At 39.0% G+C, this 23,360-nt stretch overlaps 1 protein-coding gene across 1 annotated transcript in view; it reads left to right on the top strand.

Moving 5' to 3' along the window:
• MICAL2 (microtubule associated monooxygenase, calponin and LIM domain containing 2) overlaps positions 1-23,360 on the top strand; it is a gene marked incomplete at its 3' end in the record, with an annotated part of 115,544 nt that overhangs the window by 4,962 nt on the left and 87,222 nt on the right. The window contains exons 4-8 of the mRNA XM_080617646.1: positions 18,015-18,222; positions 18,885-19,001; positions 20,105-20,206; positions 21,982-22,137; positions 23,134-23,234. Coding sequence (XP_080473772.1) covers positions 18,015-18,222; positions 18,885-19,001; positions 20,105-20,206; positions 21,982-22,137; positions 23,134-23,234 — 684 coding nt within the window. The remainder of the gene's footprint in view (positions 1-18,014; positions 18,223-18,884; positions 19,002-20,104; positions 20,207-21,981; positions 22,138-23,133; positions 23,235-23,360) is intronic.

Below are 23,360 nucleotides of genomic sequence, written 5' to 3'. Positions count from 1 at the left end.
ATAGAGGTCTCCGGTTTTAGTTATTCATTTTTAATAAGGTCCCAATGATTATTAATGTTTTCTAAGGTAACAGATGCCCTTACTACAGTTTTATTTAGTAAGTGAAGAGTGCCATTACAGCTATTTGCACTGTTTTCCTGACAGCCTCAGTTTTTCTCTTTTCCTTTTCCTTTCATTTCCTTTTTTTTTGACTCTTGCTTCCTTCCTCCCTTTTGTTCTTTTGAAAAAGCCTTGAACATATGTCATTGAGCATCTTTGTGATGAAAACATACAGGAAAGGGAAGGAATGAGAGAAGGTCTGATGGTTAACAAATTATAGGAGATATTCCACATGCACCTCACCTTACACATACAGCCTCAGGTCCAAATTTCCATAGTTAATTTGAGGAAATATTTGCAACAAAAAAAGCAGTTTTAAGACGCATGTGAAATATAAAAATGAAGTTCTCTCTCAAGTGTGACAGTAAAACGCCATGGCCTGGTTCTGCAAAGTTCCTAAGCAAAATGATTGATTTTTATATATGGGAGAAGGCTCATGGCAATTGGTTGGTACATAAAATAAAGCCTGTTTAATGCTTTACAAGGCTACCAAGCAGGAGGCTAATCAACACCTTCCACAGTGTTCAAAGTATGGTATTACTGCTCTTTGCAAGTAAAGGTTTATTTTTAGTGGCATGGTGGAAGTATTTGCAGAAATTAATAGATGTATCTGATGCACATATGATCAAATTGCAATTGAGTTTAGAACGTATGTGAACAGTGTGTGTATAGATAATCTGTGAAATACTTGTAAATGTTCATTATGAGCCTGGACCATGCCCAGACCTGTACTTCACTGTGTCATCACTGATTTCAACGAGAGAAACATGAATCTTCAGACTGCTGCAAAAAAGCAGTAACCACAGTCTGCAGGCTCTGTGGGGATATCTACCAAACATTCCTCACCCTTGAATCACAGCCTGCTGTGAAAACCTATCTATGCAACATGAATGAGAGGAGACATGCTGAGAGAAGGCTGCGGACTCCCTGATCATTGCAGTGGTATGCTCTGACAGCACCACTTACAGATAAGGAATTTTCAGAAATGCTGGCAGTCCAACCAAAATACCAGTGTAGAGAGAGATTAGGCTACAGTATGCATGCCATGATTTTCCTTGGGTGCAACTGGTGATTTTAAGTTCGTCTGTCTTGCATGTTATGCCAGCTACCATTTTTAGTAGTGAAGCAAGCAAACAGGAGTTAGCAGGCTAAATCCTGACAGCAGTTCACCTCTGTGGAGCTGCCTGGGGGCTTGTTTGAAGTAGATCAGCCCAGAGTAAAAAAATCTTTCTTGTTGAAGCAGGATCACAAAATGAGCTAAGTGGATTTTTGCAATTGCAGTTCTGTAAACAGAGCCAAGGTTGCTAGTAGGCATCATTTAAAAAAATACATGACTTGAAGACTTTATATGAGGTCGTGGCCATGAGCTCTGTAGCGGAGCCTGCAGCTTCAGTTCTTAGATATGGCTTTGCAATCTGGCTTCTTGCAATATCTCCAGTCTTTGGAGGAGATAAAGGAAATGAAACACAGTTGGCATCTAAATTACTCATGGTTGGGTTTTTTTGGTGTGTTTTTTTTAAACTGACAATCTACTGCCTCACCCAAAAGCTGTTCGTATTTTTTGTACTCTTATTTAAGAGGCGAATGTCATACTTGTTGATTTTTGCATTTATAAACTTCTTAGCCACACTTAAGTTACTCATTACAATATACACAAGTTTTATACATACAGAACGTTCCACTCCCACTAAATAACAATAATCTTGTGTTTTAACTGCTCTTGAAGAACATTGCCAAATACAGCTTTCCAGGCTTCTACAATTACGTGATTTTAAGCTGGATGAATAAAACCAGTTGAACAATTTTCAAGAAGTTCAAACCCACTGCTATTGCAGAGTTGCCTTACTATGGACATTATTTTCCCTTTTATTCTTTGTAGAAGAAAACAAAAAATCACCCCAAAATAAAACTGAAGTGCTGTAGAAAGACATGCACAAAATTGGGGCAGAAATAAACTTTTTCTGAAACTGTAGGAGTCCACTTGTATGTACACTAAGTCTGTATGAAACATATACTTTGTTCCATCACCAACTTGTAAAATAAAAATGAATACTGTTCAGAATTGCTGTTTCTGGAGCTGGCATTTGTCCAGTTCACTATTATTAGAGAGAAACAGAAGTCTGTCCTATGTAGGCAAAACTCTAGAAGTCTGTGATTTTTGCAAGTACGTCTAGAAAAAGAGCACAGATTTATTATCCTGGCAAAGCTTCTCTCTCGTTTTCATCTTTTACTATTCAGTGCGGAGTAGTGTGCTCAGAATCTGTAATGATTATTTGTTTTTTCAGGGAATGAAGCATAGCTAGACAACTGAAGAAGATTAAAGGTTTAGCGTATGCTGTTCACCATGCTAGCAGTTTGAATGTCTCTAGTCTAAAGTTTGGAACATGCAAAACAAAATACAGTGATGAACAAGAATTCATCCAGCTAGTTGCAGTGTATTCAGTAGCCTTTTTAAGACATGGGAGTGTTCTTCAAACATATATTTGAACATCTGTGTATGGAGTAGATTCTTTACTTGCACTTGATTTACTGGCAGTTTACTTGTGTAGATTATACAAATATATGCATGCTCGTATAAATGAGGCTCCTGCTGATGTTTGAAATGTGTACATATACGTATCAGAGGACCTGGCTTGTGCTGTCCACCTGAAGTTCTGACTGTCCTCATGCTTGAGAAGATGAGAGGTCACTGCACGTGAAAACACCCCAGACTTAATCTGAAGAGAGGTGTTGATTCTCTAAAGCAAATGTGGTGTTTTCTTCCCCTTCAAACATGTGTGCTGATTTTTCAAACACATGCTTACATGAAGGAAATTCTAAAGTGCTACTATGTAGTTACCAGCTGCCATGATAGACTGGTTTCAAGGCCTAACTGGACAAAATTAGCATAAAGCAAGTAAATAAAATCAAGCTAAGAAGTTTTGAGTGCTGTGTATGTAAATACACACATACATCTGCATTAGTAGGTATATAGAAACATATAAATTCCTGAAGAGCAAGTTAAGTGATCTCGAGCTCTGTCTCTTGTTGGCCTCTCTAGTTTTCCTTGTTCCAAAACCTCCTGTTGGGGAACTTTTTTGCAAGAGAATGTCTCTAAAATTCTTTATGACCATATTTCCATGACTTGTGTAAAACACAGTGGCTCTGTTTGGTGGTGTCCTATGCTGTCCAGTCTTACATGGACTCAGTGACATGTGCGTTTGCTGTAGGGAGGGCTCTGCAGACTCCTCTGGCATGGTGCTGCTTTAGCAGAGAACATGTGGCTTGAGGGGGGCCAGGGAGTTGGGGGCCAGGGTGTGAGTCAGCTGAGGAGCAGCCCTGGATCAGGAACGATGCTGGAGGCTGGAGGTTCTGCGCCTGACTCAGTGTTGGCTCAGAGCCTTGTCTCTGATACTAACCACAGTGGTGTACCCATGAATGATAAACCAGGATGGTCTTTATCGGTCAAACCCCTTCTGCTCCTTTTCATTTGTCTTCATTGACAAAAACTGTCAAATTAATCCTTTGGGAGTTAATAAAGCTTACTTTACCTGGTGCTCTCCTTCCATGGATTTGAGTAAGGGAGAGGTACTCCTGGGCAGTGCTGGGTGCTGCCATGTTACATAGCTGTAGGGTAATCAGCAGGATGAGGAGTGGATACAAGGTCTTGCTCCTTGTTTTTAGGTAGAAGTTGGCTTCCTACCAGTCCTTGGTTGTTTGCAAGCATTCTATTCTGCAGTCTTGGCCCTCATGGTAAGTGAGGCAGGTTGGGCTCTGGATGTCTTCCTCTCTCCTGTCTCCACCTCCCTCTGTAGTGCTAAACAAATAAATATTTGGCTCTTAATTAAGCAAATCATCCAACATGTATAAACCTGCTGGTATTGTGGCTAAATTTCCTCCTGAATCACTGGCATTTGTTGATCCTTCAGAGGCAACTTGGATTTTCAGACAGGTTTCTCCTTTGCTGTATATGTTGGTGCAGAAGCCAGTGAGTCTGTGTGTTCAAGTGTTGTGACTGATTGGGTCCCTTGAGACAAATCCTGGTTCTTTTCTTAAGAAAGCAATTGGATTGTAAGATGAAAGAAGGGAAAATGCCAGTTGTGGCCAACTCAAAAATATCCTTCTTACAACAAAAACTTTAGCCTGTTTATTCTATAAAGAGCGAATATCCAGATGGCATGTCCCTTCTGCTGGATTTCCTCATCTCTACAAAATAAAGATTGAAATGGGGAGATTTCCAAACCTGATAATTGGTCTTTATAATGAAAATGCCAAATATATCTTAGATCTATTAGATAGCATTGCTAACCTGCTTATTATAATAAAAATGTGTTCCTGTGAAGGTCATAAAACTTGAAACTAGAAGCTCACTGCCATATTTATAGGAAGTTTAGTGAATGAAAGGTTGTGACTTCTCACAAAAAGGCATTCAGCTGCTCTTTTGTTTGTTTGCTTTTAAAGTCCAAATGCAGAGTGCTTGGACAGCAGAATCCAGAAGCTATTGAGGTGTTGGAGACATTAAAGGCCATGTACTCTACTTACTTTTTAAGTGGTACCTAGGTGTGTTTGGTATACTTGAAAGACAAGCTGTTTATTTTGGCATTCATGCTGCTTTGCTTTTGCCTTTTAGGACAGAGCGCCTAAAACCTTGCAGTGGATTTTCATTGTAAATTCATTTTTAGGAATTTTAATAAGTAACTTTTACAGAGTTATTTCAAAGTAGTAGAAAACATAGGACTAATGGGAATGAGAGGTAAGGAAGAGTTCTTTGAGATGCAGGGAGAAGCAGCAAATCACATATGAACATGCAGTGAAACCACAGTTGTTGAACACTGTCTATGCATTCATTTCTCTAAGTATTTTTCGAGAGCGGATGGGGGGAGCTCGGGTGATGACAGGACACAGAGCAGACAGGGTTCTTTGAAAACAAAACAAAGTGTTTGACTCTTTGAGCTGTGTTTTAAACTGAGATTGGGCCAAATTACGTCAGCAAAAGCAAATGTTTGGCATGTGATTTGGTAATGAAATCACTTTATTTTTATTATCCATCAGACATTTCCACAAACACACAATTTTTCAGCTTTATCAGTCATGAAAAGCAATGAACCCAGGCCAAAGTAACGTAATCAAACAGCCTAAATAAGAATTCTTCAGGCATTTGGGAATTTGAATTTTTTTTGGCTTTCAAGATAACAGTAGCTTTACATCTGTGCTTTAACAGCAGCTTTACATCTGTGCTTTAACAGCTCTGTGCTGTTTCTCTGTGCTTTGCTTAATGGCTTTGCAAGTAATCAACAGAAGGGAACTGTCCCACCCTGACCTGGTTTCCTAGATATTTTATAGATTCCCACGGGGAGTGACACCCAGTCACTTTCACATAAAACACTACTATTGTCACCACAAGGGGCTTAACCTTTTGTTTCATTCAGACTTAATTACGACAGGGTGTGTTTCCCAAACTTTGGCTTTGTAGTGCTTTGGGCTTTAGCTGTATGAAGCAGCAGGGCTGTGTGTGTCCCCACCAGGCAGGGTGGTGTGTGCGGGGTGAGGGATGCTCCTGTGTGGGCCACAGTGCACAGCCCATGCTGATGGTCTGCTCTGGTCAGGCCCTTCTCCTGACTTCAGAGAGACCCCATCGGTGCCAGATGTGGTTGTTAGGAGTTTGTTGTTAGCAACGTTTCCAGCTTCACTCTGGTAGTGTTTGTGTACTGATAAGTGAGGAAATACATAGCTTTTGCTACCAAGAAGTGATTAAACACTTGGCTGCTAAAAATCAGGTTTCAGACAATAAGGCAATTTCCTGTCTCCTTCAGTTCAGGTCCTTCCTGAGGTTCCCATGTCTGTCCTGAGAACTGGGGTTTTGGGGATGTGGTCACTCTTTCGTCTTTCTGCTGACAAATCTAGTTCTGTGTTATTTTCTGTTTCAGGCATCTGTGCAGACACTTTTGTATAATTTAGAATCCCACAGTTCTAAGAGATGCTGTGTAAGAAGCTAAAAATTCAAAATATCTTAATGGAAGCCAATTTTCTTAGGCAAACAACATAATTTCTATTTGCATTTTCTCTCTGAAAAGCCTTAATGTTGAAGTTTGTGGTGAAAAAAAGTTTAACCAGGATCTGTTGTAAAGACAAAGTAGAAATTCCCTTTTAATGCACTTGAAATTGGGTTAATTTGCTCTACTTTCTCTGCTACAGTGTTTAAAGGTGGATTATATTGTGTCAGTCAGTTCTCAAAATTCCCGCATTCCCTAATACGTCTGTACTTACACACAAAATCTGTTTCTGTCTGCAGATAGCCACCTTTCTACAACCTAGACACCTGTTTGCCATTTCAGGTCTCTAGGATTTTGTGTCTTGACCTGTATATCTGACGAAATGTGCTAACTGAAAAATTATCTGACTTTATGCCGTAATTTGACATTACTACAGTTTTCTAATTCTTAAGTCACTTAACCTTTTCCTCAGGTCAGGGATGTTTGGGTGAGTTTAAGCTGTATTTTGAAACAAACCTGGCAGGGGGAGAGAACTAATTATTACTGTGGTGAAAAAGCCTTCACAAGGAGAGTCATTGTCCTGGCACCTGGTCACAATGTGCTTTGTATCTTCCAGAAGTGGAAAAGTCTGACAGGTACCCAAACGGGCCTTGGTCCCATTCTGGGTCCTGGGTGATGGCAGAGAGAAGAACAAGCGTTACATCATTTCAGCTAACAGATGAGCTGTACTTCAAGTCTAGAGAAGTTTTAAGCTAAAAATGCACAAGAGCTGTGGGCCTGTGGTACTGACCACCTGAGAGATGAGGGATGAAGTGGGTAATGGTGACTTCTTGCATTGGTTTTGATCACTACAGCCAGGTGTAGGTGTCTTCTCCTTTACAAAGAAGTTGGCCCAGTGTGTCTGAGGGAAATAGAAGTTGCAATTCTGACCTGATCCTCATAGAGCCCTTTCTTTAACAAGCAAACTTGTGAATGTGGTTTAGGTTAAATAATGTCATGCAGGCAGCTAAAGAACTATGCTTACAGTGGTACCAGTAAGTTTTCTCCAGACTAGTGAAACTCATTAAGTGGATTTTGGTGATTCCTGTTGTAGACTGGTATGTGTTGTGCTTATTAGAAGTGTGGGAGCTGGATCGAGGAAGGGCAGATATGACCCAGCTGCAAGGACCTGCAAGTGCTTTAAAACGCAGGGTTCAAGGTTTTAAAAAAATGTTGAAAGCTGGAGCAGGAGTCTGAGATCAAGAGGGTAAAATTTCCAGAAGCTACCAGAAAACTATGACCCTTCTAACAAAAGAGGACAAGAGGCAAGATAAACTCAAGCCCAGAGTTCCAGCGAACGGGGTCAGACCTTTAGAGAACATAACCTGTAGGAGAGGCTTAAATGCCTTCACCTAATCTATGGCAGAGAAGACCCAAAAAGGAACACTACATAGCTGTTCTGGGGAGCTTGAACACAACCAGATCTGTTATTCTTTTCACCTTCACTCTGTAGTAGTCTGGCTAACACTGCTAGATCATACCCTGATGAGTTTTTCCAAGTTTGCATTTTGCCTTGGACATTTGCTGCTCCTGTTTCAGCCCTGAAGAACAGCTTCTGTTTCCCAAGGCCATACTTGTTTCTGCTTAAGAAACCAACCACAAGATACTGTCTTGCTTGTCTTGCATCACTCTGGATTTGTTCATTTGACTAAGATATGAACTTAGAAGGAACCACGTGGTTATGCCACACTTTGAATTAGACTTATGTTGCTTACTTCCACTGCCCCTGTGATGGAGTTACAAAAGCAGCTTTGAAAGGACCTATGCAACAGCAAATACACCTCTCTGAGACTGCTGTCCACCTCCCCATCCTGCCTGCACACTCCGCCATCCTCGCTGGATTTACAATTCAGATAAAACACCTGCTCAGGGAAGTTTGCAGCTCAGAGCAGAAAGCATTGCAAGAGATGGTAGTGAGCTTCCTGCCAAGGACTACACACCCAGTTCGCTAATAACAAGTTATGCTGATCAGCAAGTGCTCAATGGAAGGCAAAGGCATTTCTCTCTAATTCCTCCACCACCATCACCTCCCCCCCACCCCTTTTTCTCTTGTTTGTTTGGTTTTTAGAAAGACAGGAAGCAGTTGCATGCAGTAGGAAGCTTTTCCTGATGGGTGAGGACTATTGTAACTGGTGGAGCTGCCACTGGGGCTGCTCCCTGCCTACCTGGCCACCAGGCTGTCAGGGCTTGGGTGGCTTACTCTGTCTTCTAATGGGCTGTAGGCATCTGGGGTAGGAAGTTCACTGCCTGCCAGCCCAGATACAGCCTTGATAGTGGCAGAACAAGCATAGCCAGTGCTGTTGAGGCAAGTGCTTCCATCTGAATTTCACCCTGGCTGGAATGTGAAAACAGAGTCATTAATATGGAGATGTGTAAATAAACACTGATCTTCTATGTATATTTATCTTCCTTCTATTGTGTCGGATGTTGGTGTAAAAGGGACTGTCACAGCTTGTGAAGTGCAGTTTGCTGCCAGATTTTGCCTTCAACTCTCTGCCCCTCTCTTTGAAGCATGCTCTTTTTTTTTTTTTTTTTTTTTTTCCCCTTTTTTATATTTACTTCTATTTTCCAAGACTCTTACCTTTGGTAACAAGGGCTGTTTTGTCCCTTCCTTCTTTGTTTTCAGCCAAAAAAGTTTTGGAAATAAGAACTAGAGGTGCTAAAATCTGATTTTCTCTGTGTGATATGCTGGCAGCAGCCTGGTTAGTTGGTTCTGTATGAGTGCTGCTAACTTTGCCTGCTATCAGAAGCACTAAAGATACATTTTCTAATTCGAGTTATGTGAAGTGTATGAATCTTATCTTGCATGTTGATGCTACTTGATACCATATTTTTAAGAGGTGCTGGTTGGTCAGTTCTTACAGTTTTCAGATTGTAAATAAAAATGTAAAAGCATTTTCTACCCATGGTAAACTGGTATGTGCAAGTGACCAGTCAAACTGGGAAAAACTCAGTTTATCTCTCTTTGGAGCTGTATTTGACTTTCCTAGTTAAGTGGCTGTGAATGCTAGCACTGGAAAATGCAGTGCCTTTGAAGACTGCATGATGAGCCAGAAGAAAATAAACCCCAGGAGCCCAGAACTGTTGCTTTCTTGTCCACTGCTGTGTTTTGAGCTCATCTATAGCTGCCATGCACTACTGTGCTGTCATTCTTCTTGGCAAAATGAGAAATGATGGGGTTAAACGATTCAACTCTTTAAAAATAAGTAAGTAATTATTTTAAAATCTGGATTCTGATGGCTAGTTCTATGTGAGCTCATTTACCCAGTACTGGCTTCTAAAAGCCAGGTCTTAATTGGGTGTTGGTTAATAATTCACCTAATATAAAAATGTATTTGCAAACATGTTTTTAAATATTCTGTGAAATGACCTTGGAATAACTTGACTCACTGCTTATGTTAAAAAGCCAGCTTCTGAATGGAAGCCTTGCTCATTTATTAGATTGTCGTAATTGTTGTTCAGTTAACAATTTCAGGTTCAGGTTAGTGTTTCATTTTGGTACCCACACCAGGCTGTAGCAACAGTGCTATTTTTGTGTTGTGGGTGGGATTTTTAATTTTTTTTTCAAGCATATTACCAACTTCTTCCTGTAGCGATGCCATGGTTGTTGACCAACATACCTGCATGCTTTGGATGCCATCAGGCATGAGAAATCACTTCCTCTGAGCCTGTAGACAAGTCCTCTACTGGCTGGTCAGCCTCTGACCCTGAAACCATGTACAGGATTAATTATTTCTTGTGATTGTGATCACACAAGTGTCACTACTTGCAAGGCTCCCAAGACTTGAGGCTTGGACACTGGCCAGTCTCTGCTGTGCTCACAAGTGAGGCTCTTGATGCCTTTGTTTCTTCACCTCTGCTCACCAGTTTTCTGTTTCTGAATAATTTGTTTCATGGTTTTGTCTAGGTTTGGGGGTTTGTTTTTTTTTTTGTTTTTTTTTTTTTTTTTTGCTAAGTGTTTAAGGATAGCCTTAAAGCATTATCTCAGTATGACAGGCCTAAGCCTACAAGTAAAAGACAAGGTACTTAAGTGCTGCCAACCTATTCATGACTGGGATAGTCAGGCAGCATTCTTTCTGCAAGGTTTATCTTGTTTTCATTTTGATTGTTTAACCAACTGATGTAAAAAGAAAAAAAAGAAAATAAAGCAATCTCTTCTGGTTTTTGGGTGTGGGTTTTTTCCCTGTTTTGATTACAATGGAAGACAGATAGGAAAACAGAAAATATGCTCTTAATTGCAAATGATGTTAGAGGGTTTATTTTGTGCTTTGCACTTACCTAATTTCTGCTTGATAATCTGTTTATTAAAAACAGTGGAACATTTGCTGTCAGGTTTTCTTCAGCCATCTGTAATTGTGGTGCAGGACAACTTAAAGTTTCTGAAGGTACTTTTTCTGTATTACGTCTGCTAATTACAATTTTAATTTTTTTTTTTTCAGTAAATTGTTATAAAAGCTCTGAGATCAAGCCAAATATATTGAAATATGTCCAATGCTACCTGAGAGAGCTCTTCAGAAAAGCTCCAAGTAACCAAGCCTTGACAGCTTTGGTGCATGAATGAAGGAACTCTTGACCTTCTAGCACACTGAATGCATACAGCTTTTCTTCGTGTTGCACAGCAAACTATAAGTTTCAGATGTCTTTCATACCATTGTTTTAATTTCAAGTAATAGAAAGATTTTTATATGCAGTTCTAATACTAGTACATATATCTGAGAGACAGACAGGATGGATGGACAAGTGTGTCCAAATTAATCCAGGAAAAATGAAGGCATGTGTTTTGGTTTTTTTCCATGCAGAAGCTTATCTTCCAAAAAAGAGAAAAAAAATCCCTGTAAAGATGAGCCAAATGAATGCAATAAATGTACTAATGTTTCACTTCTGGCAATAAAACAAGAGGGCAATAAAGATAGATCCTCTGATCCCTGGACTGTGCCGTGTCCAGCTGTGAGTGTAGCAACTGCAGGGCACAGTGCTGGGGAAAACGCTGTCCAAAATCAGCCTGGATTAGGTAGCCTCAAATCCACGTTACAGTCTTTTAAGGAGAAAAATAGCAGTGTTTCCATTTTAGCCAGTTCCTGATATGGGCACTTTTGGCAGGAGATTACAAAACTGCATATTTTGGAGGTGCTCAGCTGAGGATATGAAGGGTAAAATACCATTGGTATTGAAAGCAGAAATGGAATTGTAGTGTTGAACCAAGACGGTTTTGTTGCTGTGGTTGGTGGCAATTAGGGGTGCGTGAGCCTTGCAGTTCCCAGCTGCCTTTGAACTTCCCCAGCAGCAGCATTTATGTGGTGTTCAGTCTCTAAAAAAGTCCATTCAGCAAGATCCAGCTAATCATCATAATATTTTAAGGTAGATTTTGGAACTATCTGTAGTTCATTTAAATAGTGTTCATATAACCCTTTGGAGAGTTAAGACCTGTCATTAAAATACACTTAACTGAATATTATTTTTGTCAAATGAAACATTTTTAACCGTACTAATTTTATAAGGAGCTCATAAAACATAGTATAGTAGAGGAAAGCTCTTCTAAAGATTACTTAATTTTTGCAGGGCAAGTTTAATTAGCTCCTATACCTTCTCCTCCTTTTGTTGGAAGAATCTGTAGTATGGATCTGTTAACCACAGAAGTTTTGGGTATATGTTTTGATATCTGGCCTCTTTCTGAAAATGAATGAAAGAATTCCTGGTTTAAGTCAGTGCTGTTCCTTTTATGTATGTATATGTAGTCAAATCATAGAATAGTTAGGGTTGGAAAGGACCTTGAGATCATCTAGTTCCGACACCTTCCAAATCATTCTCATATTTAGCTGTAGTTATTATCATCAATGTTCTTGACAGGGTCATGTTCTGTTGCCTTTTAGTAAAAGCAGTAGTATGGCAGCATTCAGCAAATCAGGCAACAGGCAATGAGGAAAAGCATCTTATGTGCTGCAGGGCATGTTACTGACAAAGCAGCTCTATACTAAGGTGCCTGGTAACCAAAGTATTTTATAGCAACACATCCTTCGTTGGCAATGGCTGGGGTGGCTCGTAGTGGTATGTAGTATGTATGACAAGCACTTTGTGCAGGTGTTTTCATCTGGAAAAGCAGTGAGATCTGAACAGGATTGTTAAGGGGAGCAGACATATACTGAAGTGCTTTGGTAGGCCAGGGCTGCAGCAAGATTGGGCTAGCATCATAGATTGACAAAATGTGTCATGCCTATTGTGAGCTTAACCTTTTTTTTTTTTATTTGTTTTCCTTTTTTTTTTTTTTTTAATGAAATTTTAGCTCTTGTCATTTTTGATATTGCCTCAAGTGGCATATGGAATTGTATTTTTCAGTGGTTTCCATTATAGTTTTTCAAACTTTAAAAACTATATTGGCTTTTCAGTGGATTCAGGGAACATTTGACTGCACTGTTGTATCCAGTGGTTGTCAATGACTTTATGTGATAAAATCTGTGACTACAAATATGAGATGAACTATGAGTCAGGAATGTCCTACTGAGCAGCCCTCTTTTTGCCAGAAGCATTTTCATGTCTAGTAAGGGAACTGGAGTGAAAAGCATTGTGGTGGAGAGAGCTTCCTGCTGCAGCTTCTGCTAGCTGTCTGCCTTAGCTGCTTATGCAGCTGTTTCTCTTTGGAGCCATTCCAGAGAAACAGTCATTGCTGATCCAGAAAATGTGTTGTTTCATTGTGTTTTGTGTCTATCTCGTATTGCATCACTTTTAGCTCTATCATGAATAAACAGTTGCCCAAATCCATGTAGGATGTAGTCCCATATAGTCAGTCAAATTAATCCTTGGTGCACCCCTGTTGATTTAGACATTGCACAAAGGCCGAAGTCCCATATCTGGTGACTATGGGAATGAACATACCCAAGTCCCAGAGCAAATGATGAAAGAGTGTTTGCCATGGAAAGGCAAAATATTGTGTCTGTCTGCATCCTGCAGGCTGTCTGGGCATGGGTAGAGCCTCCTGTCATATGTGGGGAGGCCAACAGGCACTGGGGAAACCTGCAGCACCAGGCAGAGGCCTTGAGGCATGTGCGGAATTGGCGCTCATTTCTAGCAGCATGATCCGTTCCTATAGGTTTTGATTTCCGATTAGTAATTTGGGCAAATATTGCATACAAGCTGAAAGAAGTTAAATAATTCAGGCAGATTGTTTTCAGTATTTTTTCACTAGTGTACATGCGTGCATTTCCACTGAAGAGCAGAAATGGTGCTTCTGGCTAGGCATGCCTTAGGACAACAAAGGATGTCTCTGCGTCTATCCAGTTGCTGTTGAGCTGGAGTCTAAAATTAATCTCCTCTTTTTCACCTCTAAAGCAACTGAAAGGCAGAAATGAGAAAGTCTTGAATTCCTGGAGTGGTTGTAACTCTTAATCCCAGAACATACAGGAAGTGGATCATCATTGAACAAACTTTTATTTTCTAGGACTAATTTAATGGTGAGGTACCTTGAGCAGGCTAGGAGTGAGGGATTTAGAGCTGGATAATAACAGTGTGATGCATTGAGCTACGATGGGATTTGTCTATTCTTAACCGTGCAAAGAGACACGGTTTGGTTGCATCCCCCACCCACATGCTACTACCAACTGGTACATTCCTCAGCTGTGAACATGTAAATGTGGAGGACTAACAAATATTTTTTTTATATATATATATATATATATATATTTTACATTTTTCAAGGTCAATGAGTAGATTCTGCCTTTCAGTTATTAAAGTGGATGAGAGATTTCTGTGACTAGGTCATTGTGGAGTGGGGTGGATTTTTTTTTGTTAAGCATAGTGTTAGTGTTCATCTGCTCTCTCCCCTTTCTCTCAAAGCCTCAATTGTTTCTGTAAGATTTACTTCAGTGTGTGAAAACCAATGGAAGTGTTCTGAAAATTCTCAGCTGTTAAACTGCATATGGTTTTTCCAGAATGGAATATAGGTGTCTGGATTCACAGGCTGCTGATTTAATAGCGGGGGACAGGAGGGGTTGCAAGAGGCCCCTACTTCCCATCCCTCTCTTCTTTCCTGTCCTTATATTTTAAAGTCTCATGTTTGTACATTACATACAGGAGATCATATCAAAAACCTGTGCCTGGCACAGAAGTCATTCTGCTTTTGGGGAGGTAACTTGTGCTGCCATTTATCTCAGCACTGAGTGCTCATATTCACTGTAGAAACATCTCCTGCAGATTTTCAAGGCACTGCCATTCTTAAAAATACCAGTGGAGAGAAAGTAGCATCTCATAGAGTCAGATTAACCTTTGAGTAGAATCAAGCTTATGAGACTTACCAAATGCTGTGTATGTTTATATTATTACAAGTGAAACTTTCTGATATCTTTTAATTGCACTTGGGGAAAAAGTACATGAAGTTTCTGCTCTATTTCAGTCTGAAGATAAATAATGCAACAAGAAGTGCGCTTAAGTGGGACAAGATTTATACAGAAATAAGTAATTATCTTTTAGGGAAAAGTATGGTGTTTTTTAACATAAAAACATAAAACCATATTATTTACTCAGCAGCTTAAGTGACAACTTTTGTAAAATATGCATAGCCTTATTAGTGTTTTATTTTGAAGTACAAAAATTTCCATGCTTTACTTAGTATTTATAATTGTAAGCTGAAATAGTCCTAAGTTTGTCACTAGGCAACTATTATTGGCCTGTAAACTTGCATTAGTCCTCTTCAATGGGGATTTTGCAGCTGGTATTCAAACAATGCCTTTGCAGAAGTTTAACTCAAACCAGCATGTGATACTTATGATAATATGATAATATGTGATTACTTATGATAATTTATACCGTAAGTGTAAAATTTTCATTGTTGCATTTATTGCAAGCAGTAATTGCTATCATTCATACCCAGGATATTTGCAAGAAGAGTAGATGAACTTAGCTCACATAATTTGATGTACGTAGCCTTATATGGTCCTGTTGCTGATGAGGAGATGGAGCACAGACAGGTGTGCCCATGCTGTTCTTGGGGAGTGTATTAAATTTAATGAAGCTTCTGATTTAACAGGAGGTGTTTACATACGTTTGCAGGCAGCCTCACCCTTTATTAGTATGAGGTTTTCACTGAGAAATATGCCTTCTCTCAGTATTGCTATCTTGCACTAATGTGGTGTATATATGTAGTAAAACAGGAGATAAACTCAACATGATACAGAATCTTCAGGTATGTTACAGAAGTCTAGTCATGATCTTATTCTTGGACAAGCTGCCCAGTATTCTGTGCAAGTCTTTCTCCCTTCATTTATAGCCTGAACGGTAAATACGCAAAAGCTCCTTTTTAGTCCTCTTGAGAAACTGTTACTTTGAATAAGTTGCAGAAGATGCTTTTGAGTTACCCTTTACCTTTTTAGGAGGTGATCTGGCACAATTAAAAAGACAGTTGAGCTGTGAATGGTGATGTGGATGTCAAGAAACCCTTGGCATTTGTCCATCCATGTTTGTTATGTTTCAGGATTGATTGTTTGAGACTTCCTTGCATGATGTCAGTTTTCATAATCGGTGTTAAATGCAAGATGTTAGTTTCAAAAGCAGGCCCTGATGAGCCAGGAGCCTGGGGTAACAGGAGGTGAAAATGGGGAGCCAGTCACAGCTTGTTCTAGGCTGACTACCACAAGGTTTCTCTTGTGACTTTGCTAGCAGAGAGCTTGGGTGGGAGGGCAGGGACAGGCTAGTGGCATGCTCTCTTTCCTTACTTGATAAAGGTAGGAACACAAACACAGTAAGAATTACCTTTCCAAGGATTTTGTGTGGGTTTTGACCCCAGAAGTTTGAAAAAAAAAAAAAAAGATGACAAAGTGCCAAGAGTGAGCTCTACACCAGCAGGAAGTGTCCTTTATAAATCAAAGAACAAATAGTTCTGAGACGTAGATAAATGTGTTTATGGAAGGTAACCATGGATGATGACAAATATACTACCATTTTTCATGGTGTCTCTAGGCAGTTACAAAGATATTTTGCCAATGGTCATAGGAAAAGGGGAGGGGGCAGAATCCTCCTTGAAATTGTGACATACTGTGTTGCAGAGCCCCAGGAGGAGCTAACTGTTTTCTGCGTGGGTTTTATTCTTAGGCAGGATCCGCTATGGCTAAATCTCAAAAGGCCACTTTTTTAAAGAAAAAGTTGTGTCTATTTGTATATAATACAGTTTGTTAGCCAAAACCCAGCCCCACATTATCAAACCGTGTATAGTCTTTATTGTAAAATCTTTCAAACTGCTTGCTAAACATTACTGGAAAACTCTGTAGCTGTGAAGGCAGCCATTTACTTGTTAGAATTCACAGTTCTCATGTTAATCACAACAAGCATGTGCAGTGAAGAGCTGACCCACCAGAGATCCTCTTCAGTTGGGGTAACATCTGCATTCTGTTTTCTTCCTTTATATAATTACATCTGTTGCTATTTTTTTAATACTTAGCATGGAGTGAGGAGTGTTCTTCTGAAATTATGTATTAAGTGTGTTCTTTTAAGAGGAAGAAAGCCAAGTGGCTAATGCAACAACCTAACTTTAACTTATTTAATATCTCTAGTTAAAAGAACACTTGCCTTAAGCAAAGCAAAAGCACCTCACAGGAACTCTTCTTTCAATGGGAATTTACTCAGATTAATCGTTAAATTAAAAAAAACCCTGGCACTTCTATGATTGGGTTGGACAAAAGTCATGAACAAAAGTCAGCACTGGGTAATTTTTGCTTAAGTTGTTAAATTTGAAAACAAATGTTGAACGAACCAAAATAAATAAATGACTCTATTTTATGAAATTGAAATGTAATGGGAACCAGACTTGTATCCAGCAAGGCTCCAGATACAGTCCATGTTTGCTTTGAAGCTTTAATCACTGTCTGGCTATGTGTGCAGGATGCACAGGAGCATGTCTGGCGTGTGAGATAATGGGTTTGGGATGGCAATACGGCACAGCTCAGCCTCTCTTCTCCTCCATTAAGGGCCACCTTGTCTCTCCCTGTCCGAACCTGGTGCTTGAACTGATGGCATAGAGTTTGTGAAGTCCATGTGTGTTTTGGGGTGTCTTGGGGGAGGTAGGGTGAGTTTTGGGGGAGATGTGGAACAGCAGTGACTAGACTTTCTAATCAGTTTTTAGTAATCAGTCAGGAAAACGTAAGCATTAAATATGTTAAGTTTTAATTAGTTTCCTTTCTGGAAATCCTTTGCTTGTTAGGCTGTGAAAACTTACAGCTGTCAACTAAAATTTGGGCAAGAATCCTCTGTAGTGATTTCTGAAGCAGTTCTTCTGAGGATGCCCAAATTTAGACTTAAGTTCTTAAAATGTGATTGTCCTTACAGTGAGAATGTTGACCAGTGGGTGAAATGGAATAGGGAAGGTCAAGTTCCTTGGCTGTGGTAGGGAGTACAAGTCTGCTGACTGTTCTTAACATGCACTACTTTACGTGAAATAGGTTCTTATATTCAGGATACATCATTGCTTGAAAGAGTAACTAGTACCATAAGACTACTGGCTTATCGTAGATCTGTCTAACAAGTCTAGCAAATGTGCACCTATTTCCTCTTCAAAACAAGACCACTTATTTCCCTTACTCTCTTTTTTATGTAGCTGTGATCCTGTTTTCTGCAAGCAGTTTTGAAACACTAAATGTGAGTTAGAAATGTACAAGCAGGTGCTCAAAACTGTTTAGGTTTTTGCTGTTTCTTCTGTTCTATCTTTTTGTCAGATGTTTCTACATCTGCATGAAGCACAGTTTATCATCTTGTATAAATTGACTGAATGCCATACAAGAGCAGAATTTGAATGTTTATTGGTTTAAATAGATGACTTGAGTACATTCTCAGTAGTGTATGTCTAGTTGAATAACAAGTTGTAACAGAGGAGTGTGTGCAAGTCAATACAAAACCCTGTGTAAGACTCCTTCTTTTCTGTGCTAGTGTTTAATTATTGGAGGTGGCCCATGTGGCTTGCGGACTGCCATAGAACTTGCCTTTCTGGGAGCCAAAGTTGTCGTTGTGGAGAAGCGGGACACCTTTTCAAGAAACAATGTGTTGCATCTCTGGCCATTTACAATCCACGACCTCCGGGGACTGGGAGCAAAGAAATTCTATGGAAAATTCTGTGCAGGATCTATTGATCACATCAGTAAGTATCTGAGGGCATGGGCACAGTTCAGATAACAGGTGTACTGAAGTCAGATGATTACCAGAGACTTCTTGATTTGACAGAAAGCTCATCTGCCTTAAACACGCTCAAGTGCATGCTTGCACACACACACAGAGGAAAAGAAATGGTCTCATTTAAGCAAAATGGCAATTGAAAATTTGACGGTCTCACAGAGCAGCTTTTTTATTAGTCTGGATTTGTTAAACAATATTTTTTAATTACGAAGTATGAAGACTATTGACATTCATTCTAGTATGTTGAAGATAGACACAACCCTTAATGTAATGAAAAAATATGCAAAAGTGGGGTATTTTACAGGTAAATATGCTGTATAATTTTCTGTCCTAAAATGGTCAACATACTGGTTAGCAGACCCTTTAAATGTCATTAAAAAGGGAAGTTCTAAGTAAGTACTGCTAGAAACTCACTGAAGTGAGTTTTATTACCTACAAATTGTGCTGACAGAGGAAAATGAGACAGAAGAGAACAACAAGCTGTGGTGGTTGCTGCATTTGCATTCATCACAGTATGGGAAATAATAATGCTGCATGCTTGTGTTAACAATATCAGTTGGGTGGCATGCTTGTAGCAGCTGTAATTACTTACGTATTAAATACTTCTTTGTTACTCACTGTCTACAGGTATTCGACAGCTTCAACTTATCCTCTTCAAAGTTGCACTTATACTAGGAGTTGAAATCCATGTGAATCTAGAATTTGTGAAAGTCCTGGAACCTCCTGAAGATCAAGAAAACCAAAGTATTATTTGTCATATATTTGTTCACAGTACCTTCTTTTTGTCAGGCATTATGTGAGATCGTTCAAGGTGAATTCTGCCTAAAGAAGTGGAAGGTTTTTGCCCTTCTTTCTCAGCAAGGTTTGCTGTACACAGTTGTAAGCATGATATGTGTCATTGTGGCAGAGCACTGATAATTCTTAAAATGACCCAGTCTGAGAAGTTGAGGTTTTGCACTATGCCTTCTGGCATGCATTTGAGGCTTTGTAGGGAGTCTGGTGTGGCTTTTTGGTATCTTCTTGCAAAAACAATTCTTGATTGATAATATAAATATTAAGGATGGATTTAAGCTCCTTGGGCCTCATTTTGCTTTCACATTTGATGTAGCTCCCACTGGTGCACAGAGTCTTATCAGGCATGTTATGCAAGGTTTTTAAACAAAATAGAGAATGATCTCTCATTCTTTTTTCCACTTTTTTGAATAAGATTAGTATTTAGGGTGTGGTTACAATAGAGTATTTTAAAATTTTGCTTCCATTAAAAATACTATGCTGTCTGTTTTTAAAGGATCTTACAGTGACAGTAGAATAAGTATATTTTATATAAACAAAAATTTATAGAAATATATATTTTATAGAAATAGATATAAAATATCTAAAGTAGTTAAATCATATATAATTTTTAAATATGGGCAAGACAAACTTTTTTGCATAATCAGCTTTGTGTTAATGCAAAGGTTAGATTTTGGTTTGTGAGCATGCTCACATTTGATTTCTATTTAGAAGATAATAAAAAGTATTGATGATGGAATGCTATGTTTCTTCTTTTAATACCAAGTCCTTCATTGTGATACTGGTCTGAGAAGAAGTTTAGTGCATTAGGTGATTCAAATGAAGGCTTCTGTTCTTTTTTTTCTTTTTGTCAGTTTACAAGCTTGACACCTTGCTAACACAGCCTGAACATAGCTTTGACTGCAACAGAGCTTCTGTCCATCAGACAAGGCAGAATACAGCTCTGTTTGAATGAGAAATGGATCATTTATCCTAATGCCCTTTCTTCAGACTCTGAAATTGCTTCTCCTTTGTATTACTGAAGAATGAATAAGTATTACTCCTTGTGTTTTTAGAGATAGGTTGGAGGGCTGAATTTCTCCCCATGGATCACCCTTTGTCAGAGTATGAATTTGATGTTATTATTGGTGCAGATGGCCGCAGGAACACATTAGAAGGTAGGTGAATGTCTGCTTAGGAGAACACAGAACAACAGACTTTTCAATCCACTGAAGTCTGTGAAACTATTTATGTGGTATCTTCTGTTTCTGTTGTTAAGTTGCAGCTCAAAATGAAGACATTTAATGTCATTACCAATTCCCAGTGCTGTGTATCTGCATTGCCTACAAAATTCATCATGATGCCATTGGGCTTGCTTGAGGGTTAAGCAATTATATGATTTAACTTCAAGGACGTTGACAAGATACATGCCAGGAATTGTGTAGTCTTTGCTATTGTGCCTTAAATTTGTACTGTATGTTTCGACTAATGACCAAAACATGACTATCAGGTATTTAATGAAGGCATCAGAGGTATTGCTGTCTTACAGAGATGATTTAACTTCAAAAGCAAATACTTTGGAAACGATACCGAAAGATAATAACTCTAAGCAAGGAGGGGAAAAGAGGGGGGAAATGCTTCATGAACTGGAGCCACTTCTGAGAATTCAGACCATCTGAGCTGCCTGTTTTAGAGAGACACTAGCTAAGGTGCTCCTGCATCACATGAACAAACCTGTTACTTAATTATATATTCACCTTGTAGCTTTAATTATATCCATGTTAGTTCCAGTTCACTAAGTACGCTATTTCCTTTTTTATTATCTTTATAGTTTGCTTATTCTTATATCTGCCAACCACAATATGTTAATGCTCAATTAGAAATTTCCCCACAGTATTGTCTAGCTATCCTCTCTAAAAGACTGTTTAAAGAATAAGGTATCAGCAAAATTAAATTCTTCTTACCTCAGCTGCAGACTCTATTGAGAAGTTAATGTGGTTATCGTAGTACCAGGATCTAATGGAAAAATTAGTGCACTGAAGATTGTTTGCATACAGAGGCTGGTATTGTCATATTAAATCAATCCCAGTGAAATAATGAGACCATATCAAGAAGCACAGAGACAAAAATTTATAGCTGATTTATTTTTTCTTAAAAACTGCATGTATTCTCTGCAAAGTCATCTGCAATTGGCCTTAAAAATAAGGACCCACTGTCCTACTTCAGAATATACTTACAGGTAAAGGGGAAGATCCAGACGGAAAAGCTTCAATGTGTAATCGCAAGATAGTGGTTTAGTGGCCTTTTTTTTTTTTTTTTGTGAAAAGAGGAAGCTAGGATGGAGCAAGAGAGCGAGTGACTTTGCAGTCCGTCTCACCTTTGAAATGTGACAGATAAGCCACTGAATATTTTTCATCACCTAATATCTTTGGAAAACCTCACTAGCTGGGAGTACGCGCATCTAAGCACTGTTCTAGAGGTTTCTGTTTTCCAGATCTTTCTTTGCTGCTTTTGACTGCTGATCCCTTGCATGTTTTTTCTTAAGCTGTTTACCATCTACATAACAAAAATCTTATTTGATATTTTGCACGTTAAAAATGTTTTCCTCCATTAAATTTGACCTGTTCTATTTCCAATCTGTTGTTCTTTAGTTATCATTTGTTCTTAACTTCTTCCCACATTGCACTTCTTCATGGTTCCCCTCCAGGCTTTTTTTTTTTCTTATTGAGACTTTATCTTGAATGCGGTGCAGCTTCAGTTTTGCAGCTGGAAGTAGGAAGAAAAGACTCTTTTCATTCAAGGGAATTTTGGAGAAATGATGGAAGCTGCTTCTGGTGTGTTGTTTCATTTGTAGGGCTAGACATAGAAAAGAGACCAAGCTGCCTTGAGCAGCTCCTTCCTGGAAGTCCAATGTGACATTTTCAGTGTCTTTAATTTTTTATTTGCTTACCAGGTTTCAGGAGGAAGGAGTTCCGTGGAAAGCTGGCCATAGCTATCACTGCCAATTTTATAAACAGAAATACAACTGCAGAAGCCAAGGTAGAAGAAATTAGTGGTGTTGCTTTCATCTTCAATCAGAAGTTCTTCCAGGATCTTAAAGAGGAAACGGGTGGGTGCATCCTCTTTTTTTTATTTCCACAACCCAACACAAGAGATAATAGAGGAACTCTTCATGTGCCAGGCCACCCTCCTATTCACATCAATTTAAATATAGTGTATAAAAAACCCCGCCAAGTGATAAAATGCCATTGATGTCAGAGCCTTGCAGATGGAGGTGTCCATTTATGGTGCAGTGGGATTTATTTATTTATACTTTTTAGCTTGGGCGTTGCCACCTCATAGCTTGTTTTAATGTTTAAATTTTTCTCAACTGTAAAAATGTCTGCTATCTTGAACAAATTTAGAAGAGCATTTTCAGTGCCCAGAGATTTCCCTTAAGACATAGTTTGTTTTGTTTGTATCCGTTCACATACTGAACGGCTTAAACCCTGTGAAAAAGGCTCTGCCCTTCTGGGAGGAGTTTAATCTTCGGTTTTGATGTGCAGATCTGATAAACTGAAAAGAATTAGACAGGAAATTGCCATAAATACTTAAAATATAAACTGTGAAACATCTTTATGAAAAGGGGTTTCAGAGTAGTTGCACTGTCAGTACAAGCAATTCCATTCTTGATGTACAGCTAATTTTGTTTATTAAAAATTACTACAACAGGAACCCAAACTGCTGGTTAGACCCAATGCCAGAGCCCCAGCAACCTAAAAAGCATTTTATTGGCTTGTTTCCCCTTTTGATTTTGGTTGGTTTTGTGGGTTGGTTGGGTTTTTTGGTTTTTGATTGGTTGTTTTTTTGGGCTATTTGGGGTTTTGTTTGGTTGTTTGATTGTGTGGGGGGGTTTTGTGCGTGGGGTTTTTTTTGTTTGTTTTTGTTTTTCATTTGTCTGTTGGGGTTGGGTTTTTTTTTAATAATATCTTGTCCACTAATGCTTTATCCCAGCTGCTAAGGTATCCCAAGAAGGAAAGGCATCTGTGAGGATCAGTCACATGTTGTTAGTAAAGGACACGAACAGTGCACTGTACTTGATAACAAATGTATTATCTCTTTTCAGGAATTGACCTGGAGAATATTGTTTACTATAAAGATAGTACTCATTATTTTGTGATGACAGCAAAAAAGCAGAGTCTTCTGGACAAAGGAGTGATTATTAATGTATGTAAAAATACTGGCTAAAACCTGATTTTATTTGCTTGGCACAGAATAAGTGTGAACATCTTCATAAATGTTGATGCATGTTATAGAGGGTGTTTATGGACTTACTGCATCATTTCATTAAAG

Source organism: Psittacula echo, assembly GCF_963264785.1.
Source record: "Psittacula echo genome assembly, chromosome: 5".
NCBI classification, from domain to species: Eukaryota; Metazoa; Chordata; class Aves; order Psittaciformes; family Psittacidae; genus Psittacula; species Psittacula echo.
Note: the sequence above shows the minus strand (reverse complement) of the source record. Positions and strands in the feature narration are given on the sequence as shown.